This window comes from Nematolebias whitei, chromosome 11 (genome assembly GCF_014905685.2).
Source record: "Nematolebias whitei isolate Nwh7 chromosome 11, NemWhi1, whole genome shotgun sequence".
In the NCBI taxonomy this organism is placed as follows: domain Eukaryota; kingdom Metazoa; phylum Chordata; class Actinopteri; order Cyprinodontiformes; family Rivulidae; genus Nematolebias; species Nematolebias whitei.
The window spans coordinates 32,028,262-32,053,862 of record NC_056508.1 but is presented as its reverse complement, the minus strand read 5'-3'; the positions used below and the strand labels follow the sequence as shown (position 1 = coordinate 32,053,862).

The following is a 25,601-nucleotide window of genomic DNA, read 5'->3' as shown; positions in this document are numbered from 1 at the left end:
CCTTAATTGAAAAGACCGTAGTATTTTAGTTTTTCACAGAGGCTCTAATTGACCTCTTATGAACAGCATAGTCTCACTATGACCCTTAACTGGTAATTTTGTAGTCATTTTTGTGCTCCTTGTGGGTCAACAGCATGGCAGAATATATTTTGAGTTCTTTTAAAATACCTTTATTTTTCTTTATTAGTGTGGTTCAGTCATTTAATTATTCCAGAGACTGTTTTAGGCTGTTGGTTGGTCAATAAGGCCAATTTTTTAAGTGTTTTTTTTTTTTTTTAATATTTATCATTCTTTAGTTTGCCAGTAATGTTGCTTTTTTGTGCTGTGGAAAAATAATAATGTCTAAACTTTCTAGATATAAATTAGGCTTGGAAATGAACTAGTGTTTTTTTTTTTTTTTTTATGAGACATTTCTTGCAATGACCCAAAATGGAAGAAGCGGGTAAAAGATAATGGATAGATGGATTTCTTACAATATATGTTTTTTTTTTTTTTGTTTTTTTTACTTTAGTCTAAGGCTCCATACATGTTGTTTCACATTCTTTTAAATCTTTATTTTTATTTTTTCAGCACCAGTTTTTGTCTGAAGCGCTGCAGTGGAGAGCTCAAACAGATCCGGACCACGTTCTGTACGTGCTGCTCAATGCCAAGGTAGATTTATCACCAATACACAAAAATACGTAGAAACTCGGTACGAGGAATCTGTTAATAACGAGCGACTGAACAAATCCTGACATGGAACATGAGTTATATTGGGGTGTTTATTTATTTATTTTTAATGGTGACTCTTTTTGTTGTCTGTTTTTTGATGCAGGGCATAGCAGTGTGCACAGCCACTTGTGCTCAGCTACACAAGCGAGCAGAAAAAATCACGGCCACCCTGATGGAAAGAGGAGGCCTCAACACAGGAGACAATGTGGTGCTGCTTTATCCCCCAGGTGAACACACAGATTCAAACAGCCCCCATTATTGTAGAAGGCTGCTAAATTAAAATGTAGGTCTTTTTAAGTAACGTTTACAATGTTACACGGTGTCTCTCATCCGCAGGTATTGACCTGATTGCTGCCTTCTACGGCTGCCTCTATGCGGGGGTTATCCCTGTGACAGTGAGGCCGCCTCACCCTCAGAATCTGACTGCTACTCTCCCGACAGTCCGTATGATCATCGATGTGAGTCCACTCCTCTACTACTGTCTCATAAAAACAAAAAGTGTTGGATCAATCTGTCACTGTGCTCTTTATTCAAACAGTTTCATAACAGTATAACTTAGTTAATGTATGTAAGAGCAAAAAAAAAAACTTTTTATGATGCATTTTGATTATGGTATTATTAAAAAATGAAAAGCCCATCATTCTGTTTTGAGCCGTAGAACTGAATTCCTTGGAAGTGTTTTAAATGAAATCTAACCTCAAGGATCAGTAAACCATCAATAATCAAATTTTTGTGCAGAAACATGCTTGGAAAACTTTTTGTGTCGTTTATTTTTGTTCAGTATTAAAGCACAGAGTGTGATTTTCTTCAGTGCAAGTGTTTTTCTGATAATTGTGGTTCACAGGTTAGTAAAGCAGCTTGCATCCTCACCACTCAGCCCCTCATGAGAATCCTCAGGTCCAGGGAGGCCGCTGCCAGCGTCAACGTCAAAACGTGGCCAACGATCATCGATACAGGTACTAAACTGCGACAGCCGCTGAAATTAGGACTGCACTGAGGCGTCCGTTATCCACAGGCACAATGTTGTGTTGAGATTTATCTTCTGCTCTCTGTGACTTTTACGACCCGGCTCTGAATGTTAACTGGACGTTGTCAGAAGGTGTTTCTGCTCGCTAACTAACTTTGAACGTAGATCAAGGTTTGCTCCAAAGTTTCAAATGTGTTTAGAAAATCTTTAGTCAGTTTCTCAAACATTTGTGCAATTCATATTTGTGGCTTTTTTTTTTAATTAACTTTGAACTGTACGTTATCGTCTGAGATTATAATCCTTTAATATTTATCAACTTTCAATGCAACATTTACACTGAGACTAAGGAATATTTGAAGTACCATTTTTTTTTTTTTTAAGAAGAATTGAAAAAAAATGTTTTTTTCCTTTGCTCTGCCAGATGATCTCCCCAGAAAGCGGCCTTCACACATTTATAAGCCTCCTACAGCGGAGATGCTGGCCTACTTGGACTTCAGTGTGTCCACCACAGGCATGCTGACTGGAGTCAAGGTGAATGTTAACCACAAGCTATAAATAATCCACTATACGAGTAAATATGCTTCATTCATTAGATTAGATTAGAGAAAGATAAATCCCTTTTAAAGAATGTTTGTTTTCAGGTGAGTTTCCTGTTTATCGTTTCAACTTCAGCTGCTTCATTTGTTTGACTTTAATTAATTCAGCCTTTCCAGGACCTGACTAACAGGCTTCATTTAAACTATATTCTGCATTAGTTGTACAGAAGCTTATCAAGCAGTGACATTTTAAAATTTGTAATATTTTTGAGAATAAATGAACTTGTGAAGTCCTTGTGGTCAAATAGTTGAGAAAACAAAAATTCTTCTGCATGATTTAACGTTGTTTGTTCTACCGGCTACAACAAAAAAACAAAATATATAATTGTTGTATTCTTTTTATTAAATTACCGGTATATGAGTATTTATATATGTATATTAACTCCTACGTTGGGTAATTGGAGACAAAAAGTCCAGACAAAATCTAAATCCATCAGGTTTTTTCAAACTTTAAATCTAAGGTTATATTTATTTCCAGTAAAACAGTGCATCAACACCACAATATTCTAACGTCACTGCGGATCTTTTACAGGATCTTTGAAATGGAAAGCATCCTTTTTAGAGGGTTGAGACTTCATTTGTGCAGATTTTTAATCCAGCTTTTCAATCATATTTTGAAATTAGCATGACGTTAATCACACACACTGATATGGACCTGAGATAAAGGTGGACTCATTGGAACTCTAACTTTTGACTATTTGCAATAAGTGAGTGGGTTTATGTCTAATTTGAAGAATTCTTTTATCACTATTTCTGTTTTGAAGTAATAATAAAACCTCGAAACAATTTCTAGGAAAACTCTCTAAACTAAGGTCTTGCCACTTAATAAAAACTCATCACTGAATCGTTTCGGTCATTACTTCAACATTTCTCAAAGTATGTAAAACATGGAATCATGCTGTTTGTTGAGTGACTTTTAATAAATGTTTCAGATGTCCCATGCAGCAGTCAGCACTCTCTGCCGCTCCATCAAGCTGCAGTGTGAACTCTACTCTTCGCGCCAAATAGCCATCTGCCTGGACCCGTACTGCGGCCTGGGCTTCGTCCTGTGGTGCCTCTCCAGGTTCCAAAAACACACAAAACATCTTCTTTTTTTTTTTGACAGAACTCAGCTCTTTCAAATATCGTACAGCTACTTCAGCAAGTGCTCTTTTATTATTTACCAGTGTTTACTCAGGTCACCAGTCTATACTTATTCCTCCGCTGGAGCTGGAGACCTCGCTGCCTGTGTGGCTGAGCACGCTCAGTCAGTACAAGATCAGAGACACCTTCTGCTCCTACTCCGTCATGGAGCTCTGCACCAAAGGCCTGGGCACTCAGACAGAGATGCTAAAGGTCAGGTCCTCTTCATACAGTCTGTGTTTGAAATAGATGGATCACGTCTTTAAATCATATTGATAATTTGTATTTATCTGTTTTAAAGTCAAGACTGGTCCTTACTGACACAAATCTTCACCTAGGTTGTTTTTTACCTTTAAGCACAGCCTCGGTCTTCACCTGCCCCTCCCCTTTGTGTGTGTTCAGGCACGGGGTGTGAATCTGTCGTGCGTGCGGAGCTGCGTGGTGATAGCAGAGGAGCGGCCTCGTCTCGCCCTCACACAGTCCTTCTCCAAGCTCTTCAAAGACCTCGGCCTTTCACTGCGAGCAGTCAGCACAGCCTTCGGTTCCAGGGTGAACCTGGCAATCGGCCTGCAGGTGGGTTTCAAACCGGCACACAGGGAGCTGTACCTTTAGTGTTTTTTTACACCCAGACTTTTTTTTTAGAGCTAACATTTACTGTCTGTGTCATCAGGGCACATCTGGACCAGATCCTTCCACTGCTTATGTTGATATGAAGTCCCTGCGTCATGACAGGTCAGACTGAAGGCTCCAGCACAAAGACAGATCCTGTTACTGGTAAAATCAAGCACTGGTGTCCTTCAGGCCAAACCATTGTATTTTTCTTTTATTTGTTCGTCAGGGTGAGATTAGTGGAAAAAGGAGCGCCTCAGAGTCTTCCACTCATGGAGTCGGGCACTGTGAGTGTTGAGCACTGATTTGTTGAACATACATAAATGATGCTCTGATTGGCCACCAGAGATTAAATTCTGTGTTGCAATAAATGTTTGACTCTCTTTTTTCTTAATCCTCCTAAAAGATCCTGCCAGGAGTCAGGTGTATCATAGTCAACCCAGAGACCAGGGGCCCACTGGGAGACTCTCATCTTGGGGAGGTGAGTGTACAGAAACGTCAGAGGATAATGTAAATAGGGATGGGGCCGATCCAGTATCGGTATCGGGCTCCGATACCAGCATAATTTACGTATCGGGTTTTTCCGATCCAACTTGCAGAGATTTCTGATCCATGATGCATGTCTGTGTCTCCAAGTAAAACGTCTGCACGTTGGCTTCAAACTATGGAATGGATTTCCTGAACAGAGGCTTGTCTCATGAACCCAGAGTAATAAGACCCGCCTCACCTTCAGGAAATCCATTTCATAGTTTGCAGCCAGCTACAACGTGCAGTAGCATTGTGGCTAACAGCTAACCAACTTTTCATCTAAACATGTCCGCTGTGTGGAAGTATTTTACACTAGAAACACCACAAAGCAAGGCAGCAATGCGCAATGTCTGTAGAGCCATAGCTCCACTTTAAACTGCGGTAAAGTTAGTTTTACAATGGACATTTGAGCTCCAGGGCTTCAGCGGTCTGTTATTTTCGTTCAGTCCGGAGAAGGCAGTCTGACTTCGGTCAGCCACGCTCAGTCTGACCCGCTCAGTCTGTCCGTCTCAGAGAAGGAGCAGACTGAGCACGGCTGACCGAAGTCAGACTGCCTTCTCCAGACTGAACGAAAATAACAGACCGCTGAAACCCCGGAGCTCGAATGTTTACAGAGAAGCTGCTAAACTTCATCGTAATTAATGACCAACCACTATCATTTGTAGAAAATTAAGGATTTCGCAGCTTGATACTTGCAGCCAAGATGTAGTTTACCCTCCAGGAGATATTTATCAGTAAACAGTAAACAATCATAAAAAGCATATGAATTGAAAAATACAAGAACATTTTATATAATAAAAAAACGAAACAAAAACAGCTACATTATAAAGCGATGTAAAATACTAAAAACAGGACATGTCTGTGTTGGTTTATGCCATGAACTTAGAAGATGTTTAAAGTCATCTAATCACTTTAATATCTACTTTAAAGCTAGGAATAAAAAACAAACGTGTTTTGTGTTAGCAGGATTTAATTCTAACTTTGAAACTTATCCAACATTAATAAAACTTACCTCATGTTGCCTTTTTGGACATGCATATATTTGTACAAATTTTACTTGCCTATAGAGAGGAGATTATTACAGCCTTATATAAAATCAATAATGATGATGATATCGGGACAGTATCTGTATCGGCCGATATCCAGATTTAGGTATCGGATCGGAAGTAAAAAATAAAAAGTGGATCAGTGCATCCCTAAATGTAAACACTTTGAATGTTATGTTACTCTGAGTGTTTTCAATTTTTACTAAAACTAACAGTTAGCAGATGCTAAAAGCAGAACCAGGCTGATTTAGAATTGGACAGAGTTTTTGTTGTACCGGATAATTTTTTTATATTAGGCTCAACAAACAAATTCGGAAGCTTCGACTTGGAGCACAAATTAAAAAGTTTCCCACCTTTCTGTCTCCGCAGATCTGGGTGAACTCCCCCCACTGCGCCAGCGGCTACTATACCATCTATGGAGAGGAAAGCCTGCAGGCAGATCATTTCAACACCAAACTCAGCTTCGGGGATCCTCAGACCCTTTGGGCTCGGACGGGTTACCTGGGCTTCATCAAAAGAACCGAGCTGCTGGATGCAAGCGGAGGTCAGACAATGTTTGTGAAAACTGAACAGAAAATGAGTGAAAATGCAGCCCAAGTCTAAATAAAAACAAAAGCTTGAAGATCTATTGATCAAAACCACCTTAAAAGATCTTGAGTGTCTAGCTCCTTCAAAGGAAAGCATCTAAAAATGAGAAAGGATTTAAAAGTTTTACTGTAAATGTGTTTTTTTCTGCCACAGATCGCCATGATGCCTTGTTTGTGGTGGGCTCTCTTGATGAAACCTTGGAGCTGAGGGGGTTGCGTTATCACCCCATTGACATCGAGACGTCTGTGTCTCGAGCCCACCGCAGCATCGCAGAGAGGTGAGGGTCTCCTCTGTCCTGCTCTCAGACGGCACAAATCACAGCTGTTGACTGAATCCTCTCTGTCTCGTCTCATCAGTGCTGTGTTCACCTGGACCAACCTGCTGGTGGTGGTGGCGGAGCTTAGCGGCTCGGAACAGGAGGCCTTAGACCTGGTGCCCCTCGTCACCAACGTGGTCCTGGAGGAGCACCACCTCATCGTCGGGGTGGTGGTCATTGTGGACCCCGGCGTGATCCCCATCAACTCCAGGGGAGAGAAGCAGAGGATGCACCTGAGAGACTCCTTCCTGGCGGACCAACTAGACCCCATCTACGTGGCCTACAACATGTGAACACCTTCCAGAAACTGATGCAGAAACCTGAGCCAGGATCAGAGACGAGAGGGACGAGGACTTGGGATGTGAACAGTAGCAACGTCAGCGCAAACCATGTGGGAACGCAAAGACTGCACCAGTAGTGTAACGACAAAATGCTTCCCTCTTGAGACTGCTCTTTGTTCACTTCCCCCTGCAGCCCCAGGTTCACCAAGATTTCCAAGAACAAGGATGATTTTTCCCCCTCCACTTGAGAGGAAACTCATCGTTCACCTGGAAGAAATTAGATGTTCATCTGTTGTGTGAACCACTTACACAGCAGTGAATCATGTTTTCAAGTCTTTTTATTCACACACTCTCCATAAAGACAAAAGCCTCTCACTTTTTGGATTCATTTGCCCCCTGTTTTTATTTGCTTTTTTGTACCTCTTTATTCTTAAAGTCAGGGGGGACGCACTGGAACGTCCTCCTTGCCTTGCACGTCTTTGCACGTCTGGCTCCATGTCCTGTTTCACCTGCCTCAAAAAGGAGATCCCACTGCCCACATCTGCTGCTTCTGCGAGAGCAAATCCACATCAGTATTAAAAGTGCCACAAGCAAGTCCCCCTCCCACAGCGGTGATGGTCCTGATTTCTACCAGGTGCACACAGTGGCTCTCACCTCCACAGAGCACATTTACCAGCAGACATGGCGTCGGCATTCATTCATTTCAAAATGTCTCAAAAATACACTTGAGTTCCTTGTTGATGTGGAAAACAAACAACCCTCGTAAACACAGACCTGGACAGTGACACAAACTGTGAGAGCTCGCTGAGTTAGATAGATTGTATAATTGTGATAGTACTAATGATTTTAAAATCTGAAGCACCAATCCTTTCTACTAACCAGGATCTGCAGCTGTACCTGGTGTTCAGGTATGCATCTTATATTGGAAGTGCAGTGAATGTCTTAGAAAACAAACACTGACAAACCAATGAGTCTTCTTAAGACTGTGATTGGTTTAAAGTTCAGCCTGGTTTTCAGCTCTTAATTTGTGCCTCTCATAAGTCACAACTCAGAAATACTACAAACCTGATGGTATTCCTAATGCTGTATCAGAAGGGTTTCTGGAAATTTTAAAACTATCTGGTCCAAAAACCACTCTGCTGCCTTTAAAGATTTGTTACTGTCATGATGCTATCACGTGCTCTAAGGACCCCAGTTCATGCCGACCATCATCATCATCATCATCATTGTAGGATTAACGTAGGCCCATCTGAAATTTAAGGAGTGCTTGTCTGAAAGGCTGATATTTGTACTAAATCCCAGATATCTCATTCAGAATGATGAGTGAACAATGATATCATAGATGCAGATAAATCACATTCCATATCCATCTGAGGTGTCTTAAAATTTGTATTTTATCTTCAAACATAAAGCAAAAATCATTTGGCGTGGGGTTCTGTAGAAGGGTTTTAACAAGTAATATCTTACCTGTTGTAGACAGCTCTTTGAACAACTTTAGTTTGGAGAAACGAGTTTGATTCTGACCAGATGTGAGAACAAACTGCTGGTCTGAGAGGGACCAGGACCAAAGTGGACCATCGTTATCGTAAAACAACTTTTGCAAACAGTTTTATAAACCGTTACATCGCTGTCATTTTCACATTACACTGTCATTCTAGTTGAATTATAATCCAGCTGGAGGTGCAGCTGTATGCTGCTGCTCTTAGAGCTTAAAAACCCCCACAATATTTTCTTTGAAATTACTGTAATTTGAAATTAGCGGCAATATAAAGTTGTTTTTTTTTTTAAACAGAGTTTGCCTGAAACGCTGTGAACTTTTTGAGACTGGAGTTGTTTTGAGATGGCAGCGATCCACTTTGATCGTAGTCTCGCTGGGACTAGCTGTTGACTCATCAGTCTAATCAGAATTGGTACGATTGTTCAGAATCCAACAAAGTTCAGTCAAGTCATCTGGACGGTTACTTTTTTGTTGAGCCGTTTCGTTCTTCATCCAAAGGACTTCATCAATCCGAGGAGCCACAAACAAACTCAGTCCCACAAGCAGCACACTGCCACAGTGGAACAACCACTCTGCTGGTGATAAGATGGTTTCTGGGGCCCACCCTCTCCCCTGTCGACTCCTCTCAGGCAGCCATAGTCAAAGTGGTTCAAAACATCAAAGTTCATGCTCAATAATCCAGGTAAAACATTGATGAAGTCCTTTGGATGAAGGACGAAACGTTTCAACAAAAGAAACAGTCCAGATGACCTGAATGAACATTGTTGGATCTTTTACCTGGATTATTGAGCATGGACTTGTTCAGAATCGTTTCACAGAACCCCACTTCAAAAGATGTGAATCACCGCTTTAAGAAAAAGACGTGATATGAAAGACAAGTAAATGAAATAAGACACATAAAACAAATTTTGTGGTGTTGGACTGTCTTTAGTAAATGATACGTTCAGTGATTTTTTTTTTTTTTTTTTACATTTTCAGGCGCTGGAACAGGAAGTTAAGAAGTCAGCTGAAACATTGGTTTAATGTAGAAACTTTAAAAATGGTTGGAATATATTTTTGTCTTTCAGTTTACCCCCAAAAATCATCAATTGTTCCCACTCGTCCAGGCAGCTGGAAGCTGTTTCCTAAAAATAAGTCGATACAAGAACGCCAATATAAATGTAACATTCAATCCGATCAGTTTTGTATCAACTAATGTTTAAATTTATGTCAGACATCCTGAGGTTTTTCAACAAAAACACTTTAATTATCATTTTGGGCAACAAAATTTGTCTAGCAAACTATTTTTTTTTATCCAAATGGTGGACAGTCTTTACATTCCTGAACATACTTTAATGATAATTTTTTGCATATGTCATTAAATGATGGTCTGGATTTTTATAAATATTACTACGTGTTTATTGTTCCAAAGATCTGAGGTGTTTCCTGTAAGAGGCACAAACCAATAACGTCAAGAGAGCTGCTAGATTCAATGATTTATTCTTGTCTTCTTAAGGTTCATGACTTCTGACGGTCTTCATAAAAACACAACATAAATCCTATAAAACATCTGGTTTAACATCACCGTTTTACTGACAGACTGAAGCTGCTACCTTTCAGTCTGTACATTTAGGTAAAAAAAAATAAAAGCTTTCCGTTAATGTCACAGCCGGTTAGTAAATGTGGATCATCAGAAGGCAGATCAGTGCCTTTCACCTTGGAGACATTTCTGATTCTGAACTACTGAGTTCAAAGAAAACGACATAAAGAAAACTTTGCCTTATTGAATCTGTGGAGCTACCACAGCCTCCACCAAACACCCTCGTGTCTGGTATTTTTACAGGAAGAGGGTGTCTGCTGGTTTATTTTTAGGTTAGTCAAGCCTTTTCCATCAGAACGTCAACATTTGAGCTGATCATTTCTGAATGTCTGCAACACCACGGGGACAAAAAAAAACAAAACTAGCAAACCTGCAAGGTAAAAGTGGCAGATTTCTGCTTAAAAAGAAAATAATTGGTAGATAGGGTAAAATGTCTGTATACTGTATTTTAGAAGTCAAAACCGTATTCCTAGTGTTACTGTGTACATGGAGTTGGACTCTGTAGATAAAAACTTGACTGATCTTTCATACTTGACTGTTTTTTTTTTTTTTCAGTTTAAAGACGTCACGTTAAAAAACAAACAGGGAACAGGTTATTTGGACAAAAACAATGTGCACTTTCCCAATATCATTTTATGTACAGGTGTGTGTGAGCGTGTGTGTTTAGTTCAGCAATGATATTTGGCTTTTAAGGTGCAACAAGTTTTATCTTTTGTATAGAATCGATCTCATATTAAAACTTTTTAACCTTTTTTTTTAATGTCGCCTCCACTGTATTTGTATCCTTTCCATTTAGAATTGGGATTTTAATATATTTTCTAGAGCATTCAAACATGTTTTTCTTGATGTGATTTGCATTTGGACCTGCACAACTTCTGCAAACGGTTGGTTTTAATTTAGAAGCGGCTCGGCACGTCGTGCAACACGCCGACATAGCGCTGAGGACACCAACGCCAGCCAGTAATTTGGTTACTCATGAATAACTGTGTGATAATTGCTTTGTCGCTACTGTTTCACTCCATTGAGTTTTAATAAAGTTTTATAATTTCATGCCGGCCTTCAAGCCTTTTCAATAGACGCTGGTGCTATTCAATAAGAAGTTGTAGGCAGATTTCTGTCCTTCAGTCTCTCTGGAAGCTTGTTTCAAAGAGAGCTTAAAAGTTTTGTTTTTCTTTTTTTTTTATTAGCTCTGAAATCTGATGCAAAATTTCTCTACAGGAAACTGGACACAGACAATGCAATGTTACATTTATTTTTTTTATTTGAATATACTGTTTTCAAGTTGTGCTGAAACATTTGAAATGTCCAAAGTTCTTCTAAGCACAAAATGTAACTGTACAGGTGTGGCAATAAAAAAGGATACTTCACACACAGAAATAGAGAAAAGAAGTCAAAAGTCCACACTATACCTCAACAACCGTCTGTTCACTATGCATCATGGAGCTGCAGCAAAACGCGTTCTGGACTAGAGTCAATGGTGCGAAAACTTCTAACATGTCAGACTTGACAAAAACACTGTCACGTTGTCATTGGATGTCTTTCATGTCATATGGAAAAAAAAAAAAAAGCTTTGTCAACTTCTTGTTTTCCAACTCCTGCAGAGAAGCTTGAGAATAAAACATGAAATACCACCTTCGTCCCACCAGGTGTCGCTGTTTCTGCTTCAGCTCAAATAAATTTGCACCATCATGTAGGATGACGTCATAGTCCAGTTTCCAGTCCTATTATTTCTGAAGCACTTGGTTCAAGCACTAGTTTAACACTTAAAACAAACAAACAAACAAAAAAAACCAACACTGTAAGTGTTAAGCTAGAAATGAAAAACAATGTAGGCCCCAGAAATGGAGAATATGACTTTATTTACACAGATTTTTATTTTATTACTGGTTTTAACTTCAAATCTTAAGAGAAGTCAGATGAATGCAGCATCTACGTTTGAAAAGTTCATATGAGGAAATCTAAACACCGGTTGGGGGTTGGGGGTGGGGTGGGTATAAGACGGTCGGATATCTTTAAACAAAATTTTAAAAGGATTTAGTTTGTATGATACATGTGCAGTTTTATTTATTTAGGAGTTTAAGGGACCTTGTCCTAAAAAGCTCTAAAAACTGGTTATGCTCCAGACTTGACTTTTTTAGATTTTTCTACCTGGATTATTGAGCATGCATCAGGATGTTATGCTCCACAAGTTGGATGTGACATAGAGCTGTCATTTCTAACCCGAGTCCTAAGCCCGGCCCAACCCGACCCGAATTCGGGGCAGGCCAGGCCATGATAATGTGCCGGGTGGGTGGGCCGGGTCAGTGTCGGACTTTTAATGGGGTCAGGATCAGCCGCGATCCAATTATATGATAACATGGCCTGCCATACAATCAGCAGCCGCACACAGCCATTTCACCGTGAGCTGACCATCCTTGAAAGAGTTAAAAAGTTCAGTTAAACTTCAGATGGGACTGTACTGCCAGGAAGCGATCCACCGCCCAAATGGACGTTCATTCAGCTGCTGTACTCAGCGGACGCGCACGGCCGATGACCCAAACAGGTGGGACCCCAAAGCAGACGTGTCAGAGCAGGGTCCGTGTCTGAATAAATCAGAACACAGGCAGAAGCGAGGATTAAATGCTCTTTGACGGCCATGAAAGGACAAACACCCCCTTGGCTCTGATCTTATGCACCTCAGCCATGCGTCCTCAACCGTTAATAACTAATTAAAAATATCAGGTTTTTGTCTGGGTTCAGACCTGTAATTACTGTTAATTCGTCGGGTTAGGTGGGGTTTGGAAATGAAGATTGCGGGCTGGGGTCGGGTCAGATTGTATTTTTTGGGCCTGAATGCAACTCTAATGTGATGTGAAGGAGAAAGATAAGTTTTGGAAGAATCTGGATGAAGTGATAGAGAGTATTCCTAGGAAGAACAGAGTGGTGATCGGAGCAGACCTGAATGGACATGTTGGTGCAGGAAACAGAGAGGATGAGGAAGTGATGGGTAGGTTTGGTGTCAAGGAAAGAAACCAGGAAGGACAGAAGGTGGTGGATTTTGCCAAGAGAATGGAAATGACTGTAGTCAACACTTAATTCCAAAAGAGGGAGGAACACCGTGTGACCTATAAGAGAGGAGGAAGGAGTATGTAGGTAGACTACATTCTGTGTAGAAGAGGAAACCTGAGGGAGATTGTGGACTGTAAGGTTGTGACAGGGGAGAGCGTGGCCAGACAGCATCGGATGGTTGTGTGTAGAATGACAGTTGTTGTGAAGATAAAAAGAGTAAAATCAGAGAAGAGGAATAAATTGTGGAAGCTGCAGAAAAAATAATGTGAGAAATTCAGAGAGGAGCTGTTAAAGTTTCTGGGTGGTAAGAAAGAGAGACAGGTAGGAAGGTACTTGGTGTGTCATCTGGACAGAGAATGGATGAGAAGGAAACCTGGTGGTGGAATAGTGAAGTGCAGGAAGCTATTCAAAGAAAGAGGTTAGCCAAGAAGAAATATGACAACGAGAGGACTGAAGAGAGGAGACAGGAATATAAGGGGATGGAACGTAGAGCAAAGAAGAGGTGGCAAAGACAAGGCAGAAGGTGCATGATGAATTGTATGAAAGGCTGGACACTAAAGAGGGTGAGAAGGACTTGTATTGATTGGCAAGACAGAGGGATCAGGTTGGAAAGGATGTGCAGCAAGTTTGGCTTTTTAAAGATAGGAATGGTAATGCTCTAACAAGTGAGAAGAGCATGATGGAAAGATGGAAGGAGTACTTTGAGGATCTAATGAATGAAGAGAATGTAAGAGAATAAAGAGCAAAGGTCATTGAAACTGACCAGGAAATGGAAAAAATTAGTGAGGGTGAAGTTCAAAAAGCTCTGAAAAGAATGAAGAAGGGAAAGGCAGTAGGACCTGATGACATACCAGTGGAGGTTTGTAAATATCTAGAAGAGATGGCAGTGAGGTTTTTGACTCAAATATTCAGGGACATACAGTATTTGAGAGTGAGAAAATGCCTGAGGAATGGAGAAGAAGTGTGCCCATTTTTAAGTACAAGGGTGATGTGCAGAGTTGTAGCAACTACGGGGGAATTAAGTTGATGAGCCACACAATGAAGATCTTGGAAAGTTGTGGAAGCCAGACTTGGATAGAAAAAAATATGTATGCCTCTTTTATGATTGTCTGTTGTTGTCGTTGTTATCCACTGTTGTCATCACTTTAAAAAAATAAATAAAAATCAGGTCTCGCTTGTAAATGAGTCACCGAGGCTCACTGGGATTAACCTGTATAAATAAAGGTTGAAAGAAAGAAAGATGAGAGGTGACTATTTGTGCGCAGCAGTATGGTTTCATTTCGTACCACAGATGTCATCTTTGTTTTGAGAATGCTGATGAAGAAGTACAGAGAGGGTCACAAAGAACTTCATTGTGTCTTTTAGAAAAAGCATATGACAGGGTGCCAAGAGAGGAGGTGTGGTATTGCATGAGGAAATCTGGAGTGGCAGAGAAGTATGTTAGACTGGTACAGGACATGTATGAGGACAGCAGGGCAGGAAAATGGGGAATGTGGTAAAGAGGTGAAAAAGAAAGTCCAGGCAGGATGGGGTGGATGGAAAAAAGTTTCAAGAGTGATTTGTGACAAAACGATGGCAACAAAGGTCAAAGGAAAAGTTTACAAGACAGCGGTGAGACCAGCTATAATGTATGGTCTATTGACAAAAAAACAGGAGAAAGAACCAACAATCTTGATTTCCAATAAGTTTGTACAAGTTGTTTAGAAGATGATGATTTAGAAAAAAAGCAACAGATAAATCAATTAAATATACTCCATAACACATTTGATGTTCTTAGGGTCAGCTAAAGGAATAATACTTATTATCCAAGCTTTTTGATATATGAACTCCTTTGTATTTCCTAATAAATATTAACTTATTTAATTAGCCAAAAACTTTTTAAAGTTACAAATTCTTTTGTAGAAAAAGTTTAAATTTTGTCATGTCTAAATGAAATTAATTATTTCGGAAAAAAGTTTAGTTTTTTTTTTTAAATTAATATAGTAACCCTGCGACCTGAAAAGGAAGAAGTGGGTAAAGATAATGGATGGATGGATGGATGGATGGATGGATGGATGGATGGATGGATGAATGGATGGATGAATAGGTCAAAGCAACTGGTGAATACTAAAACAGAACCACCTTTAGTGAAAGGACTAAAAACACTAGAAATTATCAGTGAAAATGAAGAGAATTGAATCTTTACGCTACAAGAGAAAAACTCGTGCTGCGTTCAGGTGCGCCTGTGCTTCAGCATTTATTGTGAACAGACTGGATGTTTTTGGAGCATCATTAGAGTTGTACTGAGCAGAACTAGGATCAGTTTTTTGTTCAGTCTTGGTGAAGCAGAGGATAATGCAGATGGAGCCTCCTCCTTTTCCTTCAGCCACTCTGCGAACCTGCTGGTTTTTGAATACACCCCAGGCTTGAGTGGAAGTCCGCACTCCTCTCCGAAGCTCGTCACTCCCACCACGTAGAACCGGTCCTCGACCTCGCTGTAGCACTGCAGGGGACCTCCGCTGTCCCCCTGCACCCGGCACAAGCCCCACCAGGTGTGTTAGAGGTGTGTTTTGAGTTTGTAGAGGCTTTGAAAATACTCAGAACCATTACCGAACCTGACAGGAATCGACTCCTCCGCTCTCCAGTCCCGCGCAGAGCATGTTCTCTGTGATGATGCCGTTGTACCAGGTGAGCTGGTTACACCGATCTCTGTCGATGAGCTCCACTTCAGCTTCCTGCAGTCTGTCCACCAACCCTCCTGCACAACACACACACAAACACCAAAACTGTTAGTGATTTACTGAAATGATCGAAGTCTAAAGATCAGAACCAGGTTGAAAATCTCCACTTTTTTAAAAACTAAACACATAGGTGAATCCACTTTTTTCAGTCTGGACCAACATGGGGGCAGTAATTTAATCAGCGACCCAGCTGCAGATGGTTTAAAAGATTGTTTTGACAAAGTAATTCTGACTAAAATATCTGCTCCAACTGTTCATTTTGGGACTTCCATTTCATTTCATTAAGTAAAATACTGTGATGTCTTAAATTACAGTACATCCCCATTGATGTAGCATTTAAAAACATTTCTATTTTACAAATCCTTGTAATGCAAATATTCTGTGTAGACATTATGCAAAGTTAGTCTTTTTTCTTCTAAAATGAACCATCAGCAGCAGCCATTATTGGTAATGAAGTCATTAATAATTTATGTAACAACCAGATGATTACAGAATGGGGCTCTTTTAGTGTATATTGTAAAAACAAAACAAAAAAAAATGATATTTTAAAATGTATCAATAATAAAAGTTTCATGGTGGATCTGAAGCTGTCACATCTGAGGGCAACGTTTGAGTTCCAGCAGTATTAGTGAGTTCTTACACCAACCTTGGTAGTAGGTGCTCCCCCACCCAGAGATGAAGCAGTGGGTGATGTTCAGGCTGGCCTCGTGGCTCACAGTAAGAGGAGTGCAGGCCGACTGGACGCGGTCCGTGAAGTTGAGTGGAGAGCTGAGCAGCACCAGCGCCACGTCGCTGTCAGACGTGATGGGATTGTAGTCCTTGTGGATTAGGAATTTACTGATGGAGCGGATCTGAGCGTGAGGTCCGGGGTCGGACAGCACGGTCAGTCCAGCCACCACACGGAAATAGTCATTGCTGAGCCACCTGGACACAAAACAGAACCGGTCTGACCCACAAACTGTTCCTTCGGTCATTTGTTTTTACAGATTTGTTTGTTTTTAATTAATAAAACCACTCAGTCAGAAACAATGTGTCCTATTTGGAACCACACTAATCGCCCTGTGCTCCTTTTAAGTTTTGCCTTCCTCCTCTACTGCAAAAGTCAAGGTGTGATACAATACTGTGCAAAAATCTTAATCCGTCCCTCACTTCTCTATACTTTGTTTCTGAGCAGTGAGATCATCATGATATTTTAGGGTGGTCTTTATCAATATTTCTTCAGACTTTCTAAAGTTTTTTAAAAGTTTTATTATGAACTGTTGCTGTTTTACTCATGTTGAGTCCAGCACCTGATCATTTTCAGAGAAATGCGGCCTTTTCTAGCCTCCTAGTTCTAATTTATGAATCATTCAGACATGAAAAGTCTCCTTAGCTCAAGAGATGAATCAGTAACTGGATCTTTGTTACCAGCAGTGTGTCAACTTGTATCCAAAGATAACACGGTTTGATGCATAAAATAGTATGTAAGCACCAACAAGATGAATCCCAAAGAGCTATAAGCTGAAAACTTCACTCACAGTAGAAGATGAAATACAGAATGATACATTTTTAAGGTGAAGTCTTTGCTGTTTTTTTTTGCATTTCTTAAAGACATGACATCTGGATCCAGCATATTTGCTGAAGATTCTTTCCTTTTAGTCTTCACATGTCTTCTTTTGTCCTCCACTTATATACTTTTCTAATAATTTCAGCGCACTGCAATATGTTGCTGTGGTCAGGGAGAAGGGCTGATCAGAAAACAAGTAAAAGAGCTGTAAAAGTTAAAAAAAAAAAAAAAAAAAAAAAAAACTGAAGAAATACTGATCAGGGCCACTTTGAAAAAGTGCAAAAAAGCTCTGGCTTCATGAAAGAACATCATGACGCAGACAGGGTGGTTTAAAACTTTTGCACAGCACTGTAAACATGATGGGGTTCAGATCCGTTCTACTCACAGGTATTTGTAGAAACAGTGAGCGGCGCTGAGCACCCAGAGGCTGTTGAGGACCGTCCCACCACAGTAGTGCCTGGACTGGATCTGCAGGCTGACCTGCCAGGGCCATGCTCCCTCAGGGGCCTCTCGCCCGCCCACAATACGAGACACGTCTGGGGGCCCGACCAGAGTTCGCTGCCCACAACCTCATCAGCAATGTCAGAGAAGGGTTTTTGTCAATTTAAAAAGACAAGTTTAAAGGTTGTGTGATTCTTGACACAATAATATGCAATATTTGTATACAGTATACCATAAAAAACATGAACAAGGTTTAAAGTAAATATTCCTACAAATACATTTGAAACTAAGAAAGATGCTGATCATTTTGTTCTCACTTTTGTCACACTTAAGAGAAAATTATAATTTCTGTTAATCAAAATTTACATCTAGCAAAGTAATTAACTTTAGAATAAATAACCTGGTTTTGAGATAAACAGATTTTGATTAAATGTAATATGAGATATTTTCTTTTTTCTGTTTTTTAATTTCAAAGCGGTGTAATGTTTGTATTTCAAGTTTTTAACATGTTTATTTTTATTTATATTCTTGTTGTTTTTGGTTTATTTTACACATTTTGCTTCATTGTTAAGGTTCAGATCTGCTCTAATGCTTCATTTAACACTGAACTAATGTTTGACAGCTTCCTGTTAAATCAAAAGGGCAAAAAGTCCCCCCACATTTTTGATCATTCATTGAACTCTAAAGTGTTTTAAAGAACACGGCTCGTCGATCTTTGAGGAGTCTGCATTTAATTGTCTCTTTGTGAAACATTTAATGGATATGATCTGAGTTCTTTAAGGTCATTTGTAAAAACATTTTCAAGCAGTCAATTTAAGTATCACTAAGTCAAACGTATACATTTCCACAAGTTGTTAATCTCTACAAATGTTCTTTAATTGTTTAGTTTGTTACATTCAGATAAAACCAATGATATTCAACATGCACAAATAATCCTTTATTACTTTTACAACATTGTAGTGATGTAGGGTTAGTTAGCGTCAGTTAGCTTCACTACAATCAATATTTAATGACGGGTTCTCTCTTTTTCGAGCTACTTGACAGATATGTGACAGAGATACTGTGTGGGAGATGGTCTAAAAACCAGTGACATGAGACGTTAATTTTCTTTGACCCATCAAAATGAGTGTGGTCATTTATTAACAGAATCAAAATTTAACATCAACATTGTACACTTGATTATTCTGATTGAACGCAATAACACAGCTTAATTAATGAGCTTTACAATGAGAAATCATACGACCATGATTTCTCACTTGCAACTAAAATACAACAGACATTTCTGAAAATATCTGGATTAATTACTGGCAAGATAGAAGAGTTTTAAAGATGGGAAATGAAGTAGTTTAAATGGAGATGAAAAAAGATGGATGAAGATGTATGTCCGTAGACCAGAACAACACGCTCCTTTGAAGCGCAGTTCGCCCGCGGTACACTGGTAGTGAAGTTCATGGCGACTCTTTACCTTTGGCGGAGGATGAATCCGCGGCGGTCAAGAGGTCCTTGATACGCTACCTTTCAGCGTCTCCTCAGGGCGGCTGCGACTCGGCAGAAGTCGTGAGAACTAGTTCCACAGAACAAACCTCCTCAGAAGTTATGAAGTTTTCACCGGGTGGAGTCACAGCGAGGCATCGTGGCTCCTACAGGAACTCCAGCCGAACTTCATCAGTACCAGAACTTTGGTTCAAGTGTAGAACTCCGAACTCTGGATCATCTCCCAGAACTCCGGTTCATGTCTCAGAACTTTTTCTGTTCGGTTCTGCCCTCAGAACTGACTGGAACTAGGAAGTGTCGACATTTAAAGAGTTCTGTTTCCGGTTCATTTGAGAAGTCCTGATTGGTTGAAAGAACCAACAGGGGTGTAGTTTTAGTGACGTAAGAGGTTACTACAAGTCAGAAAAACAGTGGGATGTTTTTGGAACAGACAGAGAAATGTTTTTGAGCAGACAGAGAAATGTTTAGGCGAGATGACAGACCACAGGTGCCAGCTCTTTCTTATTTCTGTCTGATAGGTTTAAAAACATGACAGTTCGTTCTAATAACTTCTTTCTGACTTTTGACCGACATCACTCCTTCTCATTTCAGACAGAAGATCAAAAAATGCATAATTACTCTGTAACAGACATTAACTTGATTTCTACTTTGAATGAGGATTAAAAATCATTAATACTGTTTCGCAGTTGATTTAAAATGAGTAGTTCACTTCAACATTTAAAATGGTTTGAACTAAACACACTTTGATTATCAAGATATTGTAAAATAGTAATGATAATATAAAAAGAGAGTGTTCTTTCAATTGATTAGTGCAGGACACACTTAGAAAGTCTCTGGATGAGCTTAATTTGTATTTCTGGACTCAAATCAATGAAATAACAGTTCCTGTCCCATAAAGGTCCTCAGGGTCAGGTTTTGACCTGAGGCTTAGTTCACTACAACATGTAGTGCATACTCCACAACATCATGCATCATTTAGCATCATGTGCTAAAGTTCGGTTTTATTCAGTCGAAAGCGTCATGGAGAACTTTCATTTTGTAAAACAACAATCCTAAGTGTATTTTTGTATTTTCAATGTTATAAATATTAGCAGTAAAAACTCTTACTTTTGTAAAAATTCTACTTTTGAAAACTTGAAAAAAAAAAAGGAACATTACAAAAAAATATCCTGATGCATGCTCAATAATCCAGGTAGAAAAATCCAAAAAAGTTCAATCTGGTCCTCTGGACATTAAAAAAAAACAAAAAAAAAACAAAACAAAGCAAAAAAATCTAGAAACGTTTCATCTCTCATCCAAGAGACTTCTTCAGTCTGAGGTGCTGTATTCAGCTCAGTCTCTTAAATAGTACCTTCTCAGAGTGGATCAACCAGTTTTGCTGCTGACAACCAAAACCAGCTGATCACATGCTCAAGAAGGACCATCAGCCTAACAATGGGTCATTAGCACACTGATGGCTGTTTACTACTCACAGAGGGCTGAGTGATACTACCAATCACAGCATTGTAAGAGGGGGACAGTTGAACCCGGAGGCCTCCACCCCTGTTTAATGATGGACGATTTCTTTTCACAAAGATGGCCTCCTTTACTCCTCTCTCAAACCATCGTTCCTCTCTGTCCAGGATGTGAACATCTTCATCCTTGAAAGAGTGACCGCTGGCCTGGAGATGAGTGTAGACTGCAGAATCCTGGCCTGATGATGTTGATCTTCTGTGCTGGGCCATCCTTTTGGCCAGTGGCTGTTTAGTTTCCCCGATGTAAGACTGATCACAGCCCTCCTGACACTGAACAGCATACACAACATTACTCTGTTTGTGCCGGGGGACTGGATTACCAAAAAACAGTCTTCAAAAATGCAACAGAAAAAAATGAAATGATATGTATTTTCCTAAACTCTTAATAAAATTGGTCACTTTAAATTTAGCACATTTCTGACAAGTACCTGAATCTGAACAGATTAAATGTAGTCATATTATTTTTGTGATATGTCAGTTTTATGTGCAATCAATCATTGTTTAAATGTTTTAGAAGGTAAACTACATAAGAAAAGATATGTTATTAAATAGAAAAAGAGTAATAAGTACGCTCAATCATCCAGGTAAAAGAAACTGTCCAGATGACATGATTAACTATTAGTAGTATGTTATTAATTCAATTCAATTCAATTCAATTCAATTCAAAAATACTTTATTAATCCCAAAGGGAAATTATTTGTTGTTGTAATTCGTTATCCTCATTTCATTAAGAGATGTTATAGATGCTGAAGGCTGTAGGTAGGAAGGATCTCTTATAAAGATCCATCTCACAGTGGATCCTAAGAAATTGGCTGCAGATGCCGTCCGATCCGTCCAGACTCAGCTGGCCTCTCGGTCCCCTCAGGCTGTAGGACCGCCTGAATGCAGGGCAGAACTCCTCCCAGAGCGATGGTCACTCCTCCCAGCAGTCTGCCGAGCTCCTCTTTGCTGTGGACAGCCAACTGTAGGTGCCGAGGGACGATCCTGTCCTTCCGCTGTCATGAGCCATGTTTCCTGCTAGTCCCAGGATCTCAGTGGTCAGGCACTCGAGCACAGCTGGCAGGTAGATGAGAATGCATCCACAAAATATCCTTTTCAACTCATTTGAGATTTGGGGCTGTAGTTGAGATATTATTTGAGCTTTTGAGATGTTAATCAGCTGCTGTTGGTTGTAGAAAACTGCCTTGTTGCCATGGTTACGCATCATAACAAATGTCCAAAACAAAAAAAGTTTCAGTAAAAATCCTTCCAGCTGCACAGCATCTGATACCAGAGGAAACAATCATCCAAAAAATGTGATTTACATCCAGAAAAAGAGGAGTTAAAGTTTCCAAAAGCAAAATTTCAAGATGAAAGTAACAGAGCTGCTCCAACATGCAGCCACCTTGAGCGGCGCAATTCTAGAACTAGAATTCTAGAATTAAATACTTATATTTGTAATATACGGTATGTAATTTAAGTAAGATCTGCTGATATTAGTGACTGCAGTGAAACTCTAAAAATAAACAACTATGCAATAGGCTATTAAAAGTAAAATTATTAAGACTGTCATTTTTAATTTCAAGAATGGTGTATTTATAAACAACTTTAAACTAGCCTAAAACAATAATAAAAAAATAAAAAAATCACAACAGTTATAAAGCAAACATAAAACTAAAGCCCTACCAGTTCTAAATGACTGCATATCGCTCGCCACTTTACACACCAGATATTTAAACTGATCATTTTTTCCGGGGGATTTGCGCGAAATATCGCGAGATTTCACGCGTGGTTAGCGGAATTACTGTTACGGGAATACGGGTACGTTTTGGGAAAAAGTTAAGATAAGAACCACACACAAAATATATCTAAATATGTTTGCAGATTATTAGAGGATTATTTGTGGCGGCCATTTTAAATTTGAGTCCAAAATTTAAAATCAACTGTTAATAAACGTCCAATAAATTTCTGATTCATGATTTTGCTAACAATTAAGCAAATGATTTTAGGCAAACCAAAGTTTTAAACAATATCTCACGAGCTTTTTTTTTTTTTTTAGCTTTTACCAAACTAAATTGCAGCTTAATATGGAAAATGCACGATAGCCGTTTTGTGTTAGCTGCGGCGGCCATCTTTTTTTTTTTTCTTCTTTTTTTCAATTTTCCACGGCGGCCAACTTGAACTGCGTTGACTCTTAAAAGTAACGATTACCAAATAAAAAATCTCAATAGTTTTTCTGTAACTCACTGTGCTGCGCTGAAGATGTCTCAGTCAAACACAGGATGCTCACAAACAGGACGAGAGCCTTCAACCCCATTTAGTTAGAACTCTTCAGGACATTTTTAAATCAGTGTTCTTTTTGTTTTTAACTGCAAACAAAAACAATTCCTTCCCAGCACGTTAGTGACGTCATACGCTCGTTAGCTTAGTGAGCTGCTAGCTTAGTGAGCTGCTAGCTTCTTGTTTATTTTTTTAGCAAGTCCAACGGTTCTTCTGAACACTTCATTGTTGACCTTAGCCTGCCTATGACAAATAAACAACACACACATAGTTTAATAATTTGAATTTAAAAACTTGCATATGTTTATAACAAGTATTGTAACAATTTAATCTATAAAACTTATTTTTCGCTTTTAAAAAATGCGTGAAAATGGAGTGCTGAGATTTACTGAAGAAGCATAACAGCTTAAAGTTAAAAACAGCAACAAGCGCCATGCAAGGTAAGAGTAGTTTTTGAACCATGTCCTGGATGACTGAGAATCTTCACCAGCACAACAATAATTCAAAAATAGTCTACTTTATTAATGCCAAAGAGAAATTAAATGTTAAACTCATCATCTTGGTTTATGCTGATGGCTGTGGGCAGGAAGGATCAAGCGGTCTGTCTTACAGTGGATCTGAAGAAGCCTCTGACTGAAGATGTTGTATGACAGTCTGATGAAGAGGGTGCTGAGGGTTGTCAATGTTCTTCATTTTATGAAGAATCCTTCTTTGTACAATCATCTTCAAAGTCCCCAACTGAACTAGCCTTCTTTAGTTTGCTGAGCTTTTTGAAGTCACTTCTGGTCCTGCTACCCCAGCAGATGATGGCAGAAGAGATCATGGATGCACCACTCGTGATCGTTGGAAGAGACTGTTTGAAGTTCCTTCTATTGCTCTCTTCTTTGCTCCTGCTCTGCATCCACGGCGCCTCCTTTTCAACTCATTTGGGATTTGGGGCTGTAGTTGAGATATTATTTGAGCTTTTGAGATGTTAATCAGCTGCTCCCGGTTACAACACCTTGTTATGGTTATGCATCATAACAAATGTCCAAAAGTTAAAAAGCTTTCAGTAAAAATCCTTCCAGCTGTACAACATCCGATACCAGAAAGTCCAAAAACAGCGATTTACATTCAGAAAAAGAACAGCCAGCAAACAGAACAACAAACGCTAAATGCTAAAAGTAGTAAAATGCTAAGAGTAACAAAAACTAGCTAAAAGCTAATTGTACAAAAGACTAACTAAAAGTAATAAAAAGTTAGCCAGAACCTAAAAGGAACAAAAAGTTAACTAAAATTTTGATATATGCTAGTAAGATGCTAAAAGTATAGTGCTAACTACTCAAAAGACTAGCTAAATGTAGCATAGCTGCTCATAAGAGTCAACAAAAAGAGAGAAATCACTAGTGAGGAGTAGCAAAACACTATGCTAAAGGTAGTGAAACACTTTTTGCTAAAAGTATCAAAATGCTAGCTAAAAGTAACAGACCAGTAGGTAAAATCTCAACAAGAAGATAAAAAAAAAAACAGATTTAAGAATAATGTTTTAAGGGAACTAAAGGGAAAATATTTGCTAATAAAGTTTAATATTTTGAAAGGTATAAAAATGGCAACAAAAAAAGTCAGCTGAAATTAGCACAAAATATGCAAAAGCAGTTGGATTAAAAAAAAAAAAAGAACAGTAAGCAGTCATAGAAAGGGAAGAGTTAAACTCATTGAAAGTCGTGATAATGAATGTTATTAGCCTTATTTGATCAGATGAAATGTTTTTTCTGCAGTGGCCTCAGCCTGACTAAGCTCAGCGCAGAGGCGTGTCCGCGCGTCTCTCCTGGCGCACATATGGCGCATGTTTTGCGGCTGCAGGCCCGGATGACATTTGCGATGGCACGGATCGCGCTCGCCGACACTCCCTCCACATTCTGCTGAGAGTCATCAATTATGCAGGGAAGCTGCTGCTCGCGCTGAGGGGGGAGAGAGCGGCAACAATATGGCGACAACCGCAGTTTCTCCACGATCCTCCCCGCATCCGCAGTCCTGCCACGACTCTCCGGATTCACTGTAACCCTCGCAAAGTGAGTATGGTTCGTTTTGTTCAGGTCTGATTGGGGGTGGGGTGGTGAGCGATGAGGGTGGAGGGTCTATCCGTGTCGGTGTTTTTATTTATTTAATTTATTTTGCGTAAAGCCCCAAATGTCGCAGAGCCGCTCACGGCCCCGCGTCTTTTTCTGGAGCTGGAAGGAAGCAGAGGGTGTCAGCTCGCGGACCACAGGGGTTTCTTTAAACATCTCTTTTATTTTATTTTTACCAATCAGTCGATGTGGATGGCGCGAGGATTGCTGCAGTTTTTGTCGATCAACATGATGAGGGGAACGGTTCTCAGCCAGGGCGCAGTCTGACTCCTGCAGCACAGCAAAGCCCCCAAAATCCAAACAAATTAGGTTTTATTTGTTCTCCTTCTGGCATTTTATACGATCCGGATTACAACATGAGCTTGAACCGAAAGGCTGAAGAGAGGCTGACACGGTGTAAGTATCTCATCAACTTTGATTTACGAAATGTCTCCAGGTGTCCGCGCCATAACCCGTCCTCTGTCCGTCGAACCGGTCCACATCATGCCACAGCCTCTGTTTGCTGTTCGGCAGCTTTAACTTCGGCCTGTGTTTGTGCACACACATTGCCGACATGATGGCTCCTCGGGTGTGGTGCAGATCATTTGCGCGCAAAAAACCCGCACATCATGTCCCGATAGCCCAAATCTG

General features: G+C 39.8%; 3 protein-coding genes across 3 annotated transcripts in view; 2 read left to right on the top strand and 1 right to left on the bottom strand.

Annotated features, from left to right (window-relative positions):
* The window catches only part of dip2ba (disco-interacting protein 2 homolog Ba), a 41,079-nt gene extending 33,647 nt beyond the window's left edge, over positions 1-7,432 (top strand). Inside the window, exons 25-38 of the mRNA XM_037684191.1 lie at positions 571-651; positions 815-938; positions 1,048-1,169; positions 1,556-1,667; positions 2,100-2,209; positions 3,207-3,337; positions 3,441-3,609; positions 3,799-3,969; positions 4,067-4,128; positions 4,235-4,292; positions 4,412-4,486; positions 5,949-6,123; positions 6,321-6,444; positions 6,524-7,432. Coding sequence (XP_037540119.1) covers positions 571-651; positions 815-938; positions 1,048-1,169; positions 1,556-1,667; positions 2,100-2,209; positions 3,207-3,337; positions 3,441-3,609; positions 3,799-3,969; positions 4,067-4,128; positions 4,235-4,292; positions 4,412-4,486; positions 5,949-6,123; positions 6,321-6,444; positions 6,524-6,776 — 1,767 coding nt within the window. The 3' untranslated portion in view covers positions 6,777-7,432. The remainder of the gene's footprint in view (positions 1-570; positions 652-814; positions 939-1,047; positions 1,170-1,555; positions 1,668-2,099; positions 2,210-3,206; positions 3,338-3,440; positions 3,610-3,798; positions 3,970-4,066; positions 4,129-4,234; positions 4,293-4,411; positions 4,487-5,948; positions 6,124-6,320; positions 6,445-6,523) is intronic.
* A 7,638-nt stretch (positions 7,433-15,070) lies between these two features.
* Positions 15,071-25,526, bottom strand: LOC119417282 (transmembrane protease serine 11D). The gene is made up of 7 exons (XM_037684490.1): positions 25,395-25,526; positions 24,680-24,803; positions 17,541-17,724; positions 16,256-16,533; positions 15,484-15,626; positions 15,173-15,395; positions 15,071-15,075 (listed from the first exon to the last, which is right to left on the bottom strand). The coding sequence occupies exons 1-7, from the start codon at positions 25,524-25,526 to the stop codon at positions 15,071-15,073; spliced, it is 1,089 nt and encodes a 362-aa protein (XP_037540418.1).
* Positions 24,807-25,601, top strand: part of scn8aa (sodium channel, voltage gated, type VIII, alpha subunit a) — a 64,843-nt gene continuing 64,048 nt past the window's right edge. The window contains exon 1 of the mRNA XM_037684885.1: positions 24,807-24,914. The gene's annotated coding sequence lies outside the window, so the exon portion shown is untranslated. The remainder of the gene's footprint in view (positions 24,915-25,601) is intronic.

What these genes read in the sequence shown, in the direction of transcription:
- LOC119417282 (XM_037684490.1), bottom strand. Translation starts at nt 25,526, where the DNA reads ATGTCGGCAATGTGTGTGCACAAACACAGGCCGAAGTTAAAGCTGCCG. An exon ending in CACTGTTTCTACAAATACCT is followed by an intron (nt 16,534 to 17,540) that starts GTGAGTAGAACG and finishes TTTTGTGTCCAG; the next exon opens with GTGGCTCAGCAATGACTATT. An exon ending in GGGGAGCACCTACTACCAAG is followed by an intron (nt 15,627 to 16,255) that starts GTTGGTGTAAGA and finishes TGTGTTGTGCAG; the next exon opens with GAGGGTTGGTGGACAGACTG.